Genomic DNA, 19,224 nt, shown 5'->3' with positions numbered 1-19,224 from the left:
CCTGACATTCTGTGATTCTGTGATTTAACTAAACCCATAGTTATCAGTAGAGTACTAAGCCAAGGCCTATGTAGAAGCTGCTTGTGTACAGCAAGGCATGATTAACACATTTTTCTTCTGTCTCAAATTGCCTCATAATTGTGTAAATATTCTCCATGCCACAATTTCAGTTAAGCTATCCCATCTCCTTTCTCTGTGCAATCCCTCCTTTATAAATCTGCCTGTGAAGACTTCTGCCTTTTCAGTATTACTTCAACAGCCAGGAGCTCCCACACACTTTACTCATGGGAAAAGCAGTACTTCTTGGCACGTGTAGGCATCCCGTGGAGAGTACAGAAAGACTTAAAGTAAGAAGGGACTCCAGTAGTGTTTTCTTTTCACATGTCCTTGGAACAAGCTTCCTCAGCTTGTTCACAAGCAGCCTCTGGGGCTGGTTGTCTGGCCTGTTTATCTTCTGCAGAAATTACCTCAGTGGGTGATGCCATGGTGGCCTTTCTCATGACAGTAAGAGGTGTGACTGCAGGAGACTAGTATTGCTTCTCTTACCAGAGCACTGGAGAGCAGTTATGCCTGCAGATATGTACTTGGCTTTTGCAAATTTGTTTAATGCAAAACTGTCATCCTGGTTCATTTCACATACTCTGATCTTGAGTGCAAACAACATACTTTACATGTTAAGAAGAAAGTAACCTTTCAGGACCAAGTCTGTTGAGTGTGCCAAAGTTCCATCATTACTGTGAGAAGTTGAGGTACTCCTTCAGCACCTTATAACTCCCAAAGTCACCCCTTGTGCTTTCAAACAAATAAAGTATATTAAACTCTGAAGTGAGCTTCTTCCCAGCTGAAGCCTGTTGCTGTTAGGTGGAAGAACTGAGGAGCACATAGGTGCAGATTTAGACTAGGTATTAAAACTTAATAGCCATGTGAGTAGACTAGCATTAAACATTGGAGAATGTGGTCCACTCTAGTTTGTGCCAGCAACCCTTCACTGTTAGAGTTTAGTAAGCATATGGCTAGATGTGCATGTATTATTACTTTTACTAGAGAGCTTCACTAAGCAAGAAATCATTGGTTAAGAGATCCCCCAGTCAGGTATAAATGCACTCAAGATGCAGCTGTAGGTGAGCAGCTTAAGGCAATAGGACCCAATTTTATTTTGAGCAATATATATTGCCAAAAGAAACACAGAAGTATTTATATAGTTGTTTGTAGTATATATTGCTAACTCATATATTTGCATATTAAGAAAGAAAACTCATTATTAGTTTTATCCACACATGGAAGAAAAGCAACTTGTAATAGTTGGAGAAAATATGGTAGTGCTGTATCTTGCCCAGAATGCTGTTATGCATGTCTCGGGATGCCAAAACTGAAATTTCAGTTCAGTGATGCTTTTTGCAGCATAGTTGAGCACCAGAGGTTTAATGCAAGGTCTTTATAGAATCCTTAATATTTTAAGGTGGTACTGCAGTATGCTAGAGCACCAGGGCCATATACTGCACTTCTGGAACAGGTCATGTCTTTCTGCATTTACCTCTTAATGACACGTTTTGAAGACCTTGTAACTAGAGCTGCTCTAGTTCCTACTGCTTATATCAGCCAATTAACTGGTGTGCCGTAGTGGAACAGAACCATATATTGTCGTCTGCTCAGATGCCATGACCTTAACCTAGGAAACAGTAGGGTGTTGAAGTATTTGAAACTGATAACCGAGTTAATCTGTCCAATAATTGTTCACCATCACTGGTATCAGCTGAGAACACAGATACCTCAATAAAGGAGACTGCCTGTGGAGAATCCTATTTTCAGACTTCCAAAAGCCGTTAACTCAGTGTGCTATCTTGTTTAATTGTGGATTCTGCAAGCATCGGATTTGAGTTTACTTGTTCACGCTCAGATGTGCTTGGTCTTACAGAAGCGATCATTAGTATTTTTTTATTGTGGCCCAGTGCATACAGTAGTTGCAGTAGATCTCTTTCAGCTCCTGTAACCTGCTGGACAAAGAGGCAACAGCAAACAGAAAGAGACAGCTCTACAAAAGATTGTCATGATGTTGTTTTTCCTTCACCTGAAGGAGAATGTTTCAGTGACTTAACATGTTGTTTTAAGCATCTTAAAAGTGAAGATTATTGTCTGGTCATTAAACGTACATTGCCATGTTGTTGCTTGTGAGCCATAGGCCAGGTAATTTCATTTCATGTAAAGCTTAATTTGTTTTTAATTAATCCAGTAGAAGAAACTTACTACCTACAGTTCTGAAGATCTATCCTAGTAATATTTCATGGCCATTACCATGAGGTAATGTGTTGTAGACCTCTTCACATAGTCTAGTCCTGAAGCCTGAGACAGAAAGTAAAAACTGTTCTTGTAAGCCCTTACTGCCAACTACAGCATGCCTGAGCCTTGGTCAGAAATTTGTTTTGCACATTACAGCCAGTCACTGCTTTGCTTAGTTTTAAGCCTAACAACCTACTACATGGTGCTTATGTCCCTACCACAGACAGAAACCCCTCAAAGCTGGATGTGGCGAGTGCCACTCTTGTCTTCTGCTGACAAGTTATCCAAGCGTGTATTTCGCAAGGGAGGTGTAGATGAACAGCTTAGACTAGTTATCTTACTTGGATATCTGAAGATCTGCTAATGTAACATTATTTCAAAGCTTCAATTCTCCACATTTACTCCTACTATCTACCATCGCCAACTGGAGCTAGTTTCAGTCCCGTGTTTGGCTGTTGCCATGTCGTGATGGATGTTATCCCTCTATTAAGGCTTTCAGGAAAAAGTCGGAAAGGCGAATCATGGCAGCCTGCAATTAAAAAGGTGTTTTCGCTGCAACTCCACTGCATTTTGTTCTTCTATAAGGGAAAACCTAAAACTGAGAAGTACAAAGTAATTTTCAGTGTACAGCATAGAAAATACTCTTCTCCTTTGTTGGGCAGTCTAAGCTCTGAAAATGTAGAGGTTCTTCCTCTGCCTCACAAACGAGCAGGAGACTGTTTGGAACTGTGTTCTAGGCATATGTGTCTAGAAGCTCATTGCCTCAGAAGGGCATGTATCAGAGCTTCAGAATACACTTTTTGATATATTTAGCTTCAGCCAAGCAGTTATGGTTGAATTTTACAGTCTTTTAGTCCAGTTGTACAAGCTTGGTATGTTGATAGGTTTCAGTTTAAAAAAAATTTTAAATGTCTGAAGACATTTTTATAGCTCAAAAGTGCTTTAGTGCTTTTTCAGCTAAATATTATTTGTTTGCTTCCTTCCTTCACTGTCATGCCAGGTATTAGGAGCAATATCTGCAGATTACAGTATTCCATGGCAGTTTTGCAATGCAGAATTGATGATATAAGGAAAGATACTACTTAAATATACACAGATCATCTGTATCTTAGGAGTTGTGCTTAGTACTGGGTCTGTAGCATCATTAATGTAAATAGATGTAGTATTTGCAAGAGACTAAAATCTGTTTTCAGTACTACTGTAACCACACATCCCTGCAGCAGCCACGAATTTAATCCAAAGCATGTTTTGTTGAGGAGGGGGGTTGTGAGGGGTTTTTTTGGGTGTGTGTTTTTTTGTTGTATTTAACAATATTGTTTCAAAGCAAAACCAATATCATGTCTTTGGCTTAAGAAAATTTTGCTGAACTACACAAGAACAGGGAAGGGCTGGGAAAATGAGTGCAAGTTCCACAGCTGCTTGGTTAGCTTTTAGGTTTCTTTCCTCTTGATGCTCTTCTGAGGGATTATATAAAATTCGAATTGTAGCTAAATAATTATGTTTAGAAGTTAATGGAGAGAAGTCTGCATGACTGGGGTTTGGAACAGTATTGAAATACATAGTTCTTACCTTATACAATTATTAGACTATTTGAATAACTGTACCTGTGCATGGAGGCCATACAGTGTTAGAAGTAACAGGAAATCCTTTGAAGCTCACAGTGTAGCAGCTGTTAATTCTTCCTGTTATCACCAAAACACTAAAATTGGCAGCATAGACTCACAGGAATATAAATTTGAAGCTACAGTAGTAGAAAACTATGATCTTTGGAGAACTTGGCAGGCTTAAATTAGTGCTGGATGCCACACTGCAATAGGCTTACATAACCACTTCTTTTTACAAGGCAATATTGTCAAGTAAACAATAGGCAGACTGATTTCTCTTGAGGATTTTTTAATAGCAACAGTGCTTTGGTCTCTCCAGTCATTGCATTAACAGTAGCAGTTGTGGGCAACTGTTTCTCCTAAGAAAATCCAAGTGATCTCAGTATTGATGGATACAGAAGTATACATCAAGGAGCCCACTGTGGAATATCCTTGAAGCATTAGGACAGATCCAGCTACAACTTTGGTGGGCTGCTCCTGCTCTTAGCTCCTCTGTCCATCTGCACCCCCTGCCATTTAAAAGGCTATCAACCTACAACTAAGCTTGCTATTTAAAAAAAACCAAACTTAAAAAAAGAGAAGCAACAGTACTAGAACTCCAGCATGCCTCTACTTCCTTGTCTTTTACATTATTTTGTATTGGTTTGGCACTTTAGTGTCAAGAACAGTTCATGAAACTAAACACATTTTGGTGATGTTGAACTTACACAGCTTTACTTGTTTTCAGCATCCTGTTCTTGGAGCAACAAAATTCCAGAGATGTATAATGAACCGTGGTATACTGCAGGTAGTCTTCTTGTTAGGCAATGAGTCTTGATCCATAAGGAAAAGTGATTATCTGCACTCCCGTTACAGTTTTACTGTTGAGACACAGTGTGTCCTTGATCTGATAATTGTGATTTTCTTTTTAGAGAGGAGGATGAGGAAGGTCCCTATGCAACTTCTTCGTATCACCAGTAGAAGACAGATGTGGTGGCCTGAAACCTTTCCATGAAATCAGTTCTTAAAGAACTAAATGATCAATAATTCAAAACCCAAGTCTTTTGGACTCATCATCTTGATGTACTTTAAACAAGTCATGAATGGGTAATTGCACTGAAATTATGACCTCTTCTGCCTTCCATAGGTTAATGTCCTTATGCTATATCAACAAACGGTTTAAGCCTTCCAAAACTAGCAATGGCCTTTTATACCCCTTCTGTGCAAACTGTAGCATGGTAGCAAAACTATATCCCTGAGGTCACCTTTATGCAGGATGTTGATCTTTAGTAAAGATTTTGTAAATACTTGTTAAAGTGAATTTTGTTTTAAGTATTTAAAAATATTAATTGTTTGCTTGTAAATGACAAACTATGAAAATAGAAATTTACAAAAACAGGCAAGTTTGCTGTGGAAGATTTGTTTACTTCAGGGCTGCAGAACTTGCCTCTGAACTCTCTGTTTGTCTGTGTGTGGTTTTGATGTATTCCTAGAAAGGGGAATTCAGCTTGTTTTGATTAGTTAAAGCCTTTATGGTTAAACGACTGTTTGCAAATTGGATTTCCGCTAATAAAATCTCTTGCTGTAATTCTTCCCTTTTCTTTGTGAGGTATGGCATTGGAATATCAGATGTATGTTCTTGTGTGCAGTTACATTTTGTGTGGTTTTAATTTAATAAATAGAAAAATTCCAATATGTCTGTTCATTATTAAGTCAGCTTGGTTCTAATTTGGTTTGAGGTTGTTTTTTTTTTTTTTTTGTGACAAACATAGTTACACAAATTACTGGATGCTATTTTCAGGGCAGATAATGTCCTTTACCATACAGCTTACCCTCCTAAATGAGACCTGTAAGAACTATTTGATCTAATTGTGCAGTCAAGAAAACTGTAAGATTACCAAGAGCCACACTGGTAAGCCCTGACTGTTCTGAGAAGAGATGCCAGTGTTCAAGTCTGCAGATGGATCCCACCTGAAGCGCAGGAACGCAGAGTGCCAACAGTGTTCACTCTTTGCCCTGAAGTCAATGTATTAGCAAGTTCTTGTTAAGCATCTTACAATTTTGCCTCAAGTATTCAGTAAGCTTCACAAAACTTGTGAGTAAAGAACTGCCAGATCCCCAGTGTGACATATGTAGTTTCCTATATATCAGCTCATTTATAGAGTTTATTGCTCCCTCAGAGCAAATGCTTTCTACAGTATGTTAAGACAGAAGTAACGTAGAAAGTTAAATTAATTCATTAAAAATAGAAATAAAAATTCAAAGCTACAGAGGAACTGGTATTTCCCCAGAGCTTACAGGAGCTCAGACTCAGAGCCATTCAAATCATCTCTAGTTCTTATCCTAAAGAGGAGGTCTGCCACAGCACACAAATTAACAAGAACAAGGAAAGCTTAGACTGAATAAAAGGAAGCATTGATTTTTCTCGAAGAGACTTGTGAGTTAGTTTCAGGTCATCTATCTAACTTGAATTGTAATTTGTATCTATTCCTCACAGGATAGTAATTTCTATTGTCAGTCAACCTGAGCAGAACATTACCAGAGCCAGAATAAACTACTTTTTCAAAGGCAACCCTAGCTTCAATTATATTTTATTACCCCACTGAAAAATTTCATCCTTTCCTACCACGGACCTGCTATTATAATGCCCTTGCCTACACAGCACACGCCAGACCAGGGTGCTGCACTGAGCGAGTCGGAAGCACAACTCCCGGCACCCGTGCCAGGCCGACCAGGCTCCTGGCAGAGCCAGGCTTCACTCCGTCCTTCCCAAGAACACTGGAGGACCTTCAGAACAAACAGTGGAATATTGGCGGCACCATTTGCATCCACTTGCCCTGGCTGAGAAAGCCACGCAGAAGTACAGAGAAGAAGCAACAGCGTCGGCCTGGAGACATGGCTGGGCAGAGGCCCAGTGCCGCACGCCCTTCCCCTCAGACCCCAGCCCCACAGCTCAGGCCAGCAGCGCCCTGAGTGGTCCCTGGCTCCTCGGGAGACCCGGGCACACCAGCACTCAGCACAGCTTCCATTGCAAAACCAACAGCATAACCCAACAGAGACACAAACCCCTCTGTTCGACACAAGCATCGTCCCACAAGCAGGACTCCGGCACCGCCATTAACCACAAGAAAGGCTGCCTGCAACAGGCCCTACCTTGCTGGCCACGGCCCCAGAGCAGGCCTCTGCTCCTCAACTACTGCTCAGCACTGGCCCAGAGCCCTCAGCTTTGGCTTCCTTCTCCACCTTCTTTAGCGCTTTAGCAGCCCCATTCACCAAAACCCTCAGCAACCACTCTCTCCAAGTCCTGGGGGGAGGCTGCTCTTTATGGCTGGTGGGGACGACCCATTGGGGCCTGACGAGCCCCCAGGCCAGCTGGGCCCTGACCCCCCGGGCCAGCTGGGCCCTGACGAGCTGGATCTCCTCAGCGAGGTGGCGGCTGTGGGCAGCCTGGCTTTGGCCTGAGTGCCAGCGCGATTCTCGTTGTCCTGGCAGCCTATTGCAGCTTTGGTGAAAAGTTGGATTCCTGTATATTTTCCTTCTTCCTCTGCCTTTATTCTTCCTCTAACTTTGTTCTTTGTTGATATACTTGTACCAGTCCTACAAGGTGTGGTTTAGGGCTGGAATGGGGCAATTTCAGGCAGAAGGGAAGCAAACAGTGCAGATAAAGTTCCCTGGTTTGTACCTGTTCTTTGGCAGGACCTGCATGTTTGTAGCTGTGTTTTTACATATTTCTTCAGTCAAAGCTTGAAAAGTCAAAACCTAGTCAGGCTTGGACTAGGATCTTTTTAAATGATACGTGGGACATATCCGATTGAAATTTTTCATTTGGGACTCATTTGCAATGTGGCTGGAGCCAACTAAACCCCTGTAAGTCCAGTTAGCTCGGCCATCGGGTGCTGTAGCTGTGTGTAACGTTCTCGGAGCAGGGCATGCCCCTTCCCGCAGACATCGTGATGAACTCCTATTGCTCCACGGCGCAGGACATCATGAAAAAGCTGGGCAGTGGATAGAAAAGATGCATTCTCTGTAACACACAAAAGCAGCCTTGTACTACTGTAGCTTGTAGTAAAGTGTTTAATAAAGTACAGTATCAGAAACAATAGTCTAATAGAAAAGCTGAAAAGATGAATAACATATATGTTGTACTTGTTACATTTTCAGTGGTAATTTAGGGAGTGAAGGATTTCTGAAGGATCCAGCAGAGATATAAACAACATAGAAACTAATTTTTGTCAATTTAGAACCAAAGGTGTGCAGATGTCGAAGATGTCTTTCTTTAGGAAAAAGTAAAGCACTGAGAGAATATGATCTACTAATTATATACTAGCAGCAGATGTCCAGTGCTACTGTGTTCCCTTCAAAATAAAGACTGTAGCACAGGTTGAAACTTGCGTCACTTGGTTTGATTTTATTTAGTGTAAGTCATAGCCTTTTAGAAATGCAGGGTGATTCATTAGGCTGGCTGAGTTTTTACTGTCTAGCTCTGAAAGGTGTGTTTTACCGATAGATGTTCATTTGATGTATGAGCAGTGAAACTGCTATTTGAAGCATTCAAGTAACAATTTTAATAGGCTTGGGCAGGATGGGCATTGAATCTAGTTTGAAGAGCGTAGCTGAGATTGCTCAACTATCCGTCAGAGGGCTTACTCTGTTCTCAGCTGGTCATCAGCTTGGTCCAGTGGTCTGCATATGCACCCCAAGTGATGCACAGTGTCAGGGAAAGCACAGAAGAGGTCCAAGAACATGCATCCTCTGAACTGGAATCAGGTCATACCCACTGTTTGGACTTTCTTTTCCTAAACGGTGTCATCATCTATGCTTTGTTGAAGTTACAAAATTTGCAAAACTGAGGGGTTGAAATTATTATACTAGCCTTCTTGTGGGCACAAAGTGTTCATAATCATGGGTCGCTAGCTGACGACACCTTTGCATTAGTACCAGACTCCTGCATAGACTCCTAAGAGATCAAAGGAAGAACCTAACTTTCAAAGAAAATTAAAAATATTGTACTACTGATTATATTGACAGGAGAGGAAAAATTGTTTTTTGTTTTTAAGTAGCCATTGGGAAAGTTTGTCCTTTCTGTCTTTTAGGTTCAGATCTTAGATCATTACCACTTCCCCAACTGTAAAGTTTCATTATCTGTCTCTTGATTTTTTTTCCTAAATCCAGAAGTCCACTTTTTCAGTGTGATAATCACATAAGAAAGTCAGTCACAAGCCGTTGCATGAAACAGCTGAGATTTACAGGGACAAGAAGAAATTCTGTTCTTTGGGAACATTAGCAATACTACTAATAAAAAAGATTAGAGGTTTAGGTGAGAACAAACACACTGATTCAGAACAAAAGGAATTCCTTTTTCCTAATTATTTTTTTGCAGTGTTTTATTTTTCAAACAGGAAGGTTACATTGGCTACATTTCTGGATACAGTTTTTATCTTAAAGTAAATACTACCATTAGTGACTGATGCTGCAATTCAATGATCCCTATCAGGATGTATATGAGCAGGCAGTGATGTACTTTTTGTATGCTGGGAAGCATTCACTGGCTTATATATCATCAGTTTTCAAATAGATACGCTGTTAACACCTTATTGCTATCACATTGATTTAGTATTTGTTACCAATAATGTTCTGTTTGTAATGTTCAGTTGATAATTTATGCTTTTTAGGGGTTCCAAAGTTTACTTCAGTTGGCTAAGAAATATTGCTGGAATCTCCTCTTCTTAATCTCCAGCTGTGAGGAAAGAAAGGACCTGCCCATTTAATATTTACAGAACTTTGTGCTGTGCAGGCAGTGCTGCAAGTCAGCATCTCCCTTCACTGGCAGGCAGATGCCGACCTCTGCATAAGCTAACATTTGTGCCTGTATCAATCTCAGAAGTGTCGTGAGTTTTTAAAAAAAAAAACAGAGCAGGGATAACCTCAATTATCAGTGAAGAACCTGTAACTAAAAAGAACAGGCTTTCCTGGAGTTCATTTAAGACAAATTACTTCTGCAGGGGGTAAGTCTCAGGACTTAGATCTTTTGGAACTCAGCTTAAAATTTACTTTTCTAAAAAGATCTTTACTTCTGATCTTGCTTCTTGAATTCTTCATACATAAAATTATCCATTCACTTCAATATAAAAGATCTCTTAAACCATTCTTCATGAACTCTGTAAGTTGAGCAAGAAGAATGAGGGCAACATTTTAATTTTCCTTTTTCATTCTTTAGGAGGTACCAAATTCTTGGCTAATGACAGCATATATATGCCAAAAACATAGTTTTTCAAAACCATACTGCTCAACACAGATCAGAAGTCAGTAAACACACCACAGCTTTGATACTCCAGAGATGCTGAGACATGATAAATTCTTTTTTAAGTAAGTCTTTCTGGAAAGCAGGGCCCATGTTCCTAAACACATCTCTAGTTGCAAACTCTTCTTCCCATGCAAAATGACTTGACTTGCTTTCCTTGTTTCTTACTTTAAAGAAAGTAATGGCTATTTACACTTGTTTTCAGGCTAATCACATCAGGAATTCAACTAATTACGCATGCACAATCATCAAATGATGAACCAAAGAGAGTGTTTATACATGCTGAATGAAACAACAATGGGACAATACAGCTCTGCAATATGAAAGGCAGTTGTAGTGTCAAAGATTTATCAGTCTGAGTTACAGAATACTACATAAAGAAATAAGGGGTCAAGAAAAAAAGAGGCATTAGGATTTCAAAACAAAATTTCTGGATATAGAATCATATAAGATTAATGAAAGCTTTAATAGGTAAATTATTTTCAAATATTTTATTTAGAGAGCTATGAACTATTTTCTAACAATGCCTTTTACATAGTTACGTCTATAGAAAGCTAGTGGAGTGAGAGTAAAAAGATGTAGCATTAAAAGAACTTTCCAACAGAAATGATTGGTTTGTCTACAAAAGTAAACCAAACACAAATAATAAATCAGTGTTACATAAACATTTACCCTATCAAATAGAAATTCAGCGTCAGAATTTGGCGTTTAGGGTTGATCCATGAGTATAGGAAAATACAATATGCAGTCAGTGCATGGAGCACTACAGTTCTTCATTTCTGTCTAGAAAGTTGTCAGTACAGTGTAAACAGAGCATTTCTAATGATAACCTCAAAATGATCAGAAGTCATTGAGCCAGGAGTGGGGAAGCTATACTAGTTTTCTACATGTGTGGCAGCCACTAGCTTTTTACAGGCTGCCATATATGCGTTTAATTACATCGGCCTCTTCCTTGTCCAGGATGCCCTTGTCCACATAAGCGTCAGCTTGCTGATCAATGAAATCTCTCAGCTTTGAAAGATCATAGTCTGAAAAATAAGAATTAATTTGACAATGAGTCATTACTGTTGTACTGTTCCACCTAAGAAACAATGTTTATCTAACAAATGTTCTTTATCTAACATGAAGAGAGTTCACTGCAAGTGCAGCTTGCAAAAACCATTAAAAAACCCCAAACACTTGCACAGTCTTTTCACATATGACGGTGCTTTTAGGATTCAAGATGAAAAATCATCTCTTGCTCTTGGTTGATTGCTAGCAAATGCCAAAGTAAGAGTATTTTCTGGTCCAGAGATTTGATGTTCTAGTCTGCATGGCAAAAACTGTTGTTAAAACCCTATTATTTTTCACAACTATAATGAATTAAAAAGAAAGTATTAAATTGACTGTTTCCTATTGAAATCTCAGTAAAATTCTCACTTCCTACAAACACCTGTAGTGAAAATTCAAGAAAGCAGCTTCCTGAAAATAAATTGAAATAATACAATTATTTAACTTGACACAAAACATAATATCCTGAGATGAAAAATACTGCAGCAAGTAGTCTTCATGACAGTGTTAGTGCCGAAGTAGACTTTGACAACCCTTGTATGTCAATCTGCAACACAGTGCTGAAAGACCTTTGCTCCTTCTCCCATAGACGGTTGCATCTATGCAGCATGATTCACACCATGTGCATTAAACAAACTTTTCCTGTGCTGAAAACATAGCTATTTTCCATTAAAAGATTTCTACCGTAGAGAACAAATACTGCTGGAAGAACAAATATTAAATCAATATAATATACAAAAATACTAAATTAATATGATAGCCACATTATTCACATCAAAATTCCTGAGCTTATTTTACTTTTAGAATAGTACTTACAACTCTAAGGTCATTATATGGAGATGTGAAGGTTTAATTACTAAACATTCTGCATGAGATTACAACTATTAAGATATTATCCCATTCTGGCTAATTTGTATATCTCATGGCAGTTTAATTGATTTTTTTCCTTGAAACTGGTAACCGCTCATTTCCAATATGTATTTACAACCTATTAATTTGGACAAGTAATTAGAAAAATCAGCTTTGGTTTATATTCACCACAACAGCTGCAGCATTACACTGAGCTATGAAACTGCTACAGTAAATGAAGTGAGGTCTTATTTGCATATTCAAATCAAGCCATTTGCCATTATAATTAAATACAGAATTTACTTTCATTCCTAAATGGCTACTGTTAGTATTATGGCACTATCAACTACCTAAGTATTTTCTGAAAAATCGAGCATGCTATTTGCATGTATTAGCTACTAAATTATTCAGTTATGTTCTGTGGTTGTGCGATGGAATCACATTTAGTGGGAGTGATGTTAATTTACACAGGAGAGGAGCTGGTCTTAAAGAGCATTGATTTCAATGATCAACGCAAGTCAGGGAGATGGTAAGGATGGGCCCTCACAGCCCATAGATCATATATATGCAGAACAAACTTCGGACACAAAAGCCAATCAGACCAAAAGCGAGAGTTTTGACATATTTCTCCCCAGATCACTCAAGTCTACTTGTCTCCTCCTTCATAGGCAATTGGTATTTTTCAACTGAGAAAATACAAATTAACTTTTCCAAGGTCATTGGTCATTGAACAAATAATAATTCCCACTAAAATTCATACAAAGTTAAGGGTCTACACACATTTGCCTGAAGAAAACTTAAACCTCTTCAAGTGTATTCAGTGAGTAAACCAACCAGTGAATAGGGGTGGAAAAGACCGGCCGTTTCAGTACACAAAGCACTTAGTGAATTACTTTTCCGCTAGCTCCCAGGCACAAGCTGGAAGTGGAGGAATGAATGATGAGTACATCAAAACCACCTAATCTTGTACTGAAGAAATACAGTGCAATGCATTCACGGTTAGATAATCTTACCCTGCCTGCACTTCCTTTAACATCATCCCAGGAGAACTGAATTAGCATTTTACAAAAATAAAAAGGATGGAAAGGCACAATAAAGAAAATGTATCAGAAGAGTAGGAACACTGTTCTAATTTTGTCGGAACTTACACTCGCTTTAGGGCCCACTTCCATTGCCAGAGGACAATAAAGATTCTTTAGTGCAAATGAAAATCCATCTAAGCAGAAAGCGTACATCTTAATGCATTCACGGGCAGATAAAACGCTATTGATCTGCAGTCACAGCCATTTTCAGACTGCAGCAGTGAAGAGGAAAGGTTACTGTGAAGAGGAGTAGGGGGCTGCCCAGTCGGTACGCGTGATACAGAGAAATAATCACACATGACTGAGATCTAATTACTATAATGAGTACACTGATACACAGAAACATTCATTAGAACTGCCAGAAAAACTCTTGAGCAAATATGTGTGCCTGCTGCTAATTGCCATCGCTGTCATTTTGTGGAAATGATTTTAGAGATGGAAAAAAATTCTTTAAAGTACTTCCTATTGCGGAGTTTCTGTATAGCAAAAAGGATGTGTCGGGCTGTAGGCACACGCTCATCTCCAAAATGGAATTTATATGCACTTCAACTCACAGAGAGGGCTAATCTCATCACAGATCCCCCTCTTCTTGGCTGGTGCAAGAAGGATCCTTGTTGCCAGCCACCAGTCATACCCCAGGGGCTATGGCTCCCCTGGCTAGGAACCTTCACTTACAGAGCGGGTGACGCCAGAAGACAGCAATGGCAGTGAGAATGGATAGGAGGCTGGTTTTATGGAAGATCTTGAGGGCAAAAATTATATGGATAAATAAAGATGTGTGAAAAATAAGCCAGAAATCCTGCTGCTGTTGGTTTCCTCCCTCCAGCTCTCATATAGACCTGCCTCTGAGGAAGAGTCAAATGGTGGGGCAGCTGGTGAGCATACCCTGTGCAGCTGCATCAGTCACTGCTCCCCTTCTGCACAGCTTTGCATGTAAAAGCTACAAGTCATTAGAGTTGATTTGGGCTGTAATCCAATATATTACAGTGCCAGTGACATAAGTTCGCATCTTAACTATTTAGGGTTATGAAACATAACTCACTGCTGTTTGTGCTGGCATGCACAGTGCTAGCCAGATGCACTGAGCTTTTCTAGATATGTCTAGGCATTTCAAATACATATACCTCATGTATAAAACCATAATTAAAAGATATGTCAAACCAAGAAATGAAGCACTAGAGAAAACTAATGTGACAGGCAGACCACCGTGACTATCTGGACATTCCGTGATCCTGTGACAGCACTTCTAGCGAGTTAGTCACTGTGTGTTCTGTAGCCAATGGCTGTTCAAGCCAGTTTACGTCCATTTGCCTTAGTTTACTATTTTCATTCATTGATTTAACTTTTACATATCTGTGTTATTTAACACCACTAGTTACCACTATAATCTAGACAAGCACAGTTCCACATTATTATTATTTAACTTATAACATAATGCTAAGTTACATGACACAATTTAAAGTACATGTTTTGTAATGCATATGGTGGCCACCCCAATGTCAAGGCTTTTTACTTCATACCTTCTTTGTTACCTTGTTTGTTGTGTTTTTTTAGCCATGCTATGTTCTTCCTGATTGCTTCCAAATATGCCTCAGCTTTCCCTAGAGGAAAGGATGAGAAAGAAATCAGGCACTTACATCAATGATTGATGCAGCTTGCTTAACTAGATGAAGCTGGTCGTGGTGAAGGCAGATTAAAACTATTCTTAGTTTCTGTTTAAAAGCTGAGTCCTGTCAACCTTAGTCAGGCAAAATTCCCACAGATGGCTAGCAGGTTTTGTCTGTGCAAGATTAGTCATCCACAAACTTAGGATCATGTCTTTTTTCATCTGTATATATAACTTCTGGTGGTATCCACAGACACTGCATATGTGGATTAAAGGCAACCAGTAGATTTCTGATCATAAGAATTGTTGAGCAAAGATGAAGCTGTTAAGACAGCAAGAAATTACTTACGTAAGTCTGAGAGCTTTGAGTACTCATATACAAAGTGTCAGAAAACTCTTCCATACAGTAGTACTAACAGGACACAGCAAATCTAAGGTTGTGATATTTTGGAAAGACAAGTTGAAATACACTTGTTCAGATTTACTGAGAAAAAGGATTCATTAAAAATCACTGTGATAACTTCTTGTTATAGCTGAAATTTTAAAGTGATGGCTATTTTTGGAGGAGAAAGCACACAGGACAGAATTAGTTCAAGGATTACCTAATAAGGCCCCTGAGAAAATATTCCAGCTAATGGACTTTGAATTCTTAACTTGACTGAAGCTTTATTGATGTAATGTTCTTACATTTGTCAGGAGAAAAAACCTAGTGTGATTAGCATGTAGAAGGCTACTACTGCCAAATATCCCATGTGTTGCCTGATCTAGTCGAGAGGTGGCATCCCTGGCGGCAGGGAGGCTGGATTAAAATGATCTCAAAGGTCCCTTCCAGCTTAGGCCATTCTATGATTCTATGAAATATGCATGTCTGGTCCTATTAGTAAGTGGATACAGTATTAGATATACCATAAATTTTGAGCCTGGAGTATAGAGTTAGCTTTATAGTAAGCTACTCCATGAAAGATCAAAGGGCATTCCATGATGGGACAAATTTGAATCCAATTTAAATTTCTAAAAAGTGGTCGGGCTGAATCTTTTTCTGAAGGTAAAGTAAAATAACTTGAACCAAACTGAATAAACAAAGCTTCAACAGACAAGTGAAGTATGTTATTCATCCCTTCCCATGGGTATAAAAACAATTTTTTTACTATGAAATTAGACAGCCATCCTGAGCTATTTTCTTTTTCTCTGCTCAAACAACCACTGTTGGAAAAAATGTCACCTTCTATCTGTAAGTGGCTAGGAGTTTGCATGTCTGCACTGCCCACAGGACTGAACTAGGTGACTAATGAACCACAATCTGCAGTGGCCTTGATTACCACAATTCATTACTGAGCGTGTTGCCGTGAAAACACAAGCATCCAAAAAAAGTACAAGCATAAAACAGCATTGGTGTAAAATAGATTAAGAGCATTTTTTTTAAAACCAACTGACTACAAACAGATGCTTAGGCTGGATCCTTAGCAACAGAACCCACCGAAAGGTTTCTGCACCAACCAACATCCTCCTTCAGAAGTTCAGACTGGAAGGAGACACGCTGCCTCTGCAGATGCGCTTTGAGATACAGCAGCTAATTTGCACCCCATGGACAGAGCAACTTCAGCTGGTAGTCTAAGGTAGCACAGCATGTGCTGAGGCAGCTAGGATAATGGAAGTACTACTATGCAAAGTTTCCTTATTGAAACACTAATTTACTGTAACGGGCTTTCAGAGTTATGTAAAACAGGTTAACTGCATATGATCCTTAACCTCTGGAAGTGAATAACTGCAAACTGTTTCACTTTGCAGAACTTCTCAGTACCTTTCAGTACCATCTTGTTCTAACATTAACTAGAGAAATCAATGGGCTCACTCAGAATATTGATTGTCCTGGTGATCTCATTTCACTGAAAAGCCACAGATGCAAAATCTCTCTGCACTACTGTGTCAAAAAGCATTTCATACTGCTCTCAAAAGGGGCTATGAATTCTGTGAAAGATTATGGCCTTACTCAGCATGGGATATAGTTCCACATACTTAAAAGTAAGCAGTAACTGTTCCCAGTAACTATAAACTGAAGGTATTTATGCTAATGTAATGGAAAAACAATACCAAATACAGGAAAAGATTCCAATGATTTGAAGCATGGATGTAGCAAAAGCAATGTCTATTTTGTACCTCTGGGCTCTTCGTTGTTTCCTGCTGCATTATGTTCTTCATTTTTTGTAGAATCCTTTGAAATTTCATATTCCTTTTCCATTTTAGCTGCTTCTTCCTTCGTACTATCTGCTTCTTCACTACTCTTGTCTAAAGAAATAACAACAAGAGCGATTTTTTATCCAATGTACCAAAGCACTCCTAAAGCACAACAATATGATCTTTAGCAAGTAAAACATTTGACTGATGATTGAGGAAGAACCTCACCGGAATCTGGCTCATAGTGGTTTCTAAACGTCATCTCTACTACAGACCTCTGGAAAAAGGAATGCCTTTTTCTGCTGAAAACAAGTGACTAAAATGCAATAATACATAGTTCATACAGACACATTCCTTTGTGGAGAGAAAAATTATGGGAAGTTTGTGTCCGCTAGATCTGAAATTGACAAAGAATTATTTTTTTATTCTTTAAGTCTTAGAAAGAATTTATACAGCTTGCTTTTGTATACATGTAATGTCTGCGCTCCACTGAAGCTATGGCTATGGGTCCTTGAGGAACTATATTTTTAACTAGCATTCTGCCTTCTAGAACAATAAGCATGCTTTTAACTGAATAGGTTTAAAAAATGTGTTATTCCATAAGAGAAAACTGGAATAAGTACCTGCTGGTAGCTTCGTTCTGGTTTTAGTCAAAGGATTCTCAAGCTTCTTCTTTGTCTGCTCAGCTATCATTGCATCTAAGTTTTCTAGAAATCAAAACGAAACAAAATCCCAGTTATTCTTCAACATATGTGATGCAGAATCTACACGATATTCTCTGCAACACCAGTCTGAATGGGAAGTAGAAATCTAAAGGAACAGTCTTCATCCTTTCCCCCGAAATTCACCCTTTCCTCTGAATACAGAGCCAACACTAAAAAAACCATACAGACAGCTCTATGGAACTTTGATCAATTTTATTAAAAAAAATTAACAACTAAATCATGACAATAAATGCACCAAATAGAGCCAATCTTCATAAAGACAGTGAATGTGTGCATATATATTCTAATTATTTAAGTCACAAAATATAGGTAATAGTATCTGTAGCAATTTATTCTGATAAAAGCAATGAAAGACTTTAATCAACTTCACAAAGCGTGAAAGACTATGAAATATATGCTTCATCCTGGTGGGAAAATAATATCCCAAACTGCTTATCTGTCTAGATTTTATATGGTTTCATCAGAAAGAAGTCTAATAAAAGATTTTCAATTACATTTAGATTAAAAAGTATGTAAATTAAACTCATTAAAATATGTTTTTTAAAGTTTCTGAAGTCAAGCATTTGCCTGAAAACCCAGTAGACAGCTGTGGCCATGTATACAGCTCTAGAAGTCTAGAAAATGCTTTTCTATGCAAATTTCAGGGCTGAACTCATCTAATCTGAAAGTAAAAGTATCTTTTCATCAAAAGGAAGTTTCAAATATAAACATTGCATGCTTATGTGGGGGAAAAAATAGTCGTCTTGATACAGCATTTAATAGATATTCACAAATGCAGATGATCATACAATCTGCCATTTTTCCTCAGTCATATTCTGGATATGGTATCGAATTTTCTTTCCGTTTATCAGCTTTTGTTAAAGGTTCAGTTAAACATGGATCCAAAATTTGATAGATGTCAGCTAGTTGGTGGGGTATTTTTGAGAGACTTGCTTTTGAATTGTCAGTCAGCCTGTTCTGTATGAGATGTGGTAACTGTGGCAGAACAGACATTTCAAGGCTAGTAAATATTTTAGATCGCATCTTCTGTGTAAGGCCAGCATTTTATCCCTCAGCCAGGAGCATCTTTTTTCATCAGAAAGATACTCAGCACTGAAACATAAAGATTAGTTTTTTAGCAAGCACATTTCTCTTCATGGCAGATGAGCATATGCAATTGTGCTTGCCATCTGACGAGAAATCACATAATCCTGCCTGCCTGAGTCCTCTCGACTTGCTATTTGCATAAAACTAACATGTAAGCAGTTTTTGTGGGCACCCTGCCTGATTGCACCATCTCAATTCTACATCACAATAGGGTTTTTTGGTGAAAACAATTTTCATTTGGTACATATTATTTTAATATGATTTCTGGCTTTGCCGTATGCCCTAAAGTCAATGGGTCTGGGCTGGGTTACAGGCTGGATCAGACGTACTGATGAAGAAAAAAACAAGCTAGAATCATAGTGGTGGTATTGATGCCTCACTAAGCAGTTAATCCAAAGCTTATTGAAAGGACCGTAAATGTTCCTTTCAGCTGAGCTTAAGATACTATTTTTTATCCTGAATCAGTACTGTACTAGTATTCCAGCAGGAA

At 38.7% G+C, this 19,224-nt stretch overlaps 1 protein-coding gene across 2 annotated transcripts in view; it reads right to left on the bottom strand.

Moving 5' to 3' along the window:
• Window positions 1–10,637: 10,637 nt before the first annotated feature.
• Window positions 10,638–19,224, bottom strand: part of SCG3 (secretogranin III) — a 26,272-nt gene continuing 17,685 nt past the window's right edge. The window contains exons 9-12 of one of the 2 annotated variants that reach the window (XM_009879483.1): window positions 17,547–17,630; window positions 16,906–17,034; window positions 14,663–14,743; window positions 10,638–11,189 (exon numbers count right to left, since the gene is read on the bottom strand). In XM_009879483.1, the coding sequence (XP_009877785.1) occupies window positions 11,071–11,189; window positions 14,663–14,743; window positions 16,906–17,034; window positions 17,547–17,630 (413 nt within the window). In that variant the 3' untranslated portion in view covers window positions 10,638–11,070. The remainder of the gene's footprint in view (window positions 11,190–14,662; window positions 14,744–16,905; window positions 17,035–17,546; window positions 17,631–19,224) is intronic. The other variant, XM_009879484.1, reaches the window with a different exon arrangement.

This window comes from Apaloderma vittatum, unplaced genomic scaffold (assembly GCF_000703405.1).
Source record: "Apaloderma vittatum isolate BGI_N311 unplaced genomic scaffold, ASM70340v1 scaffold22622, whole genome shotgun sequence".
In the NCBI taxonomy this organism is placed as follows: Eukaryota; Metazoa; Chordata; class Aves; order Trogoniformes; family Trogonidae; genus Apaloderma; species Apaloderma vittatum.
This window is presented reverse-complemented; position numbering and strand designations above follow the sequence as displayed.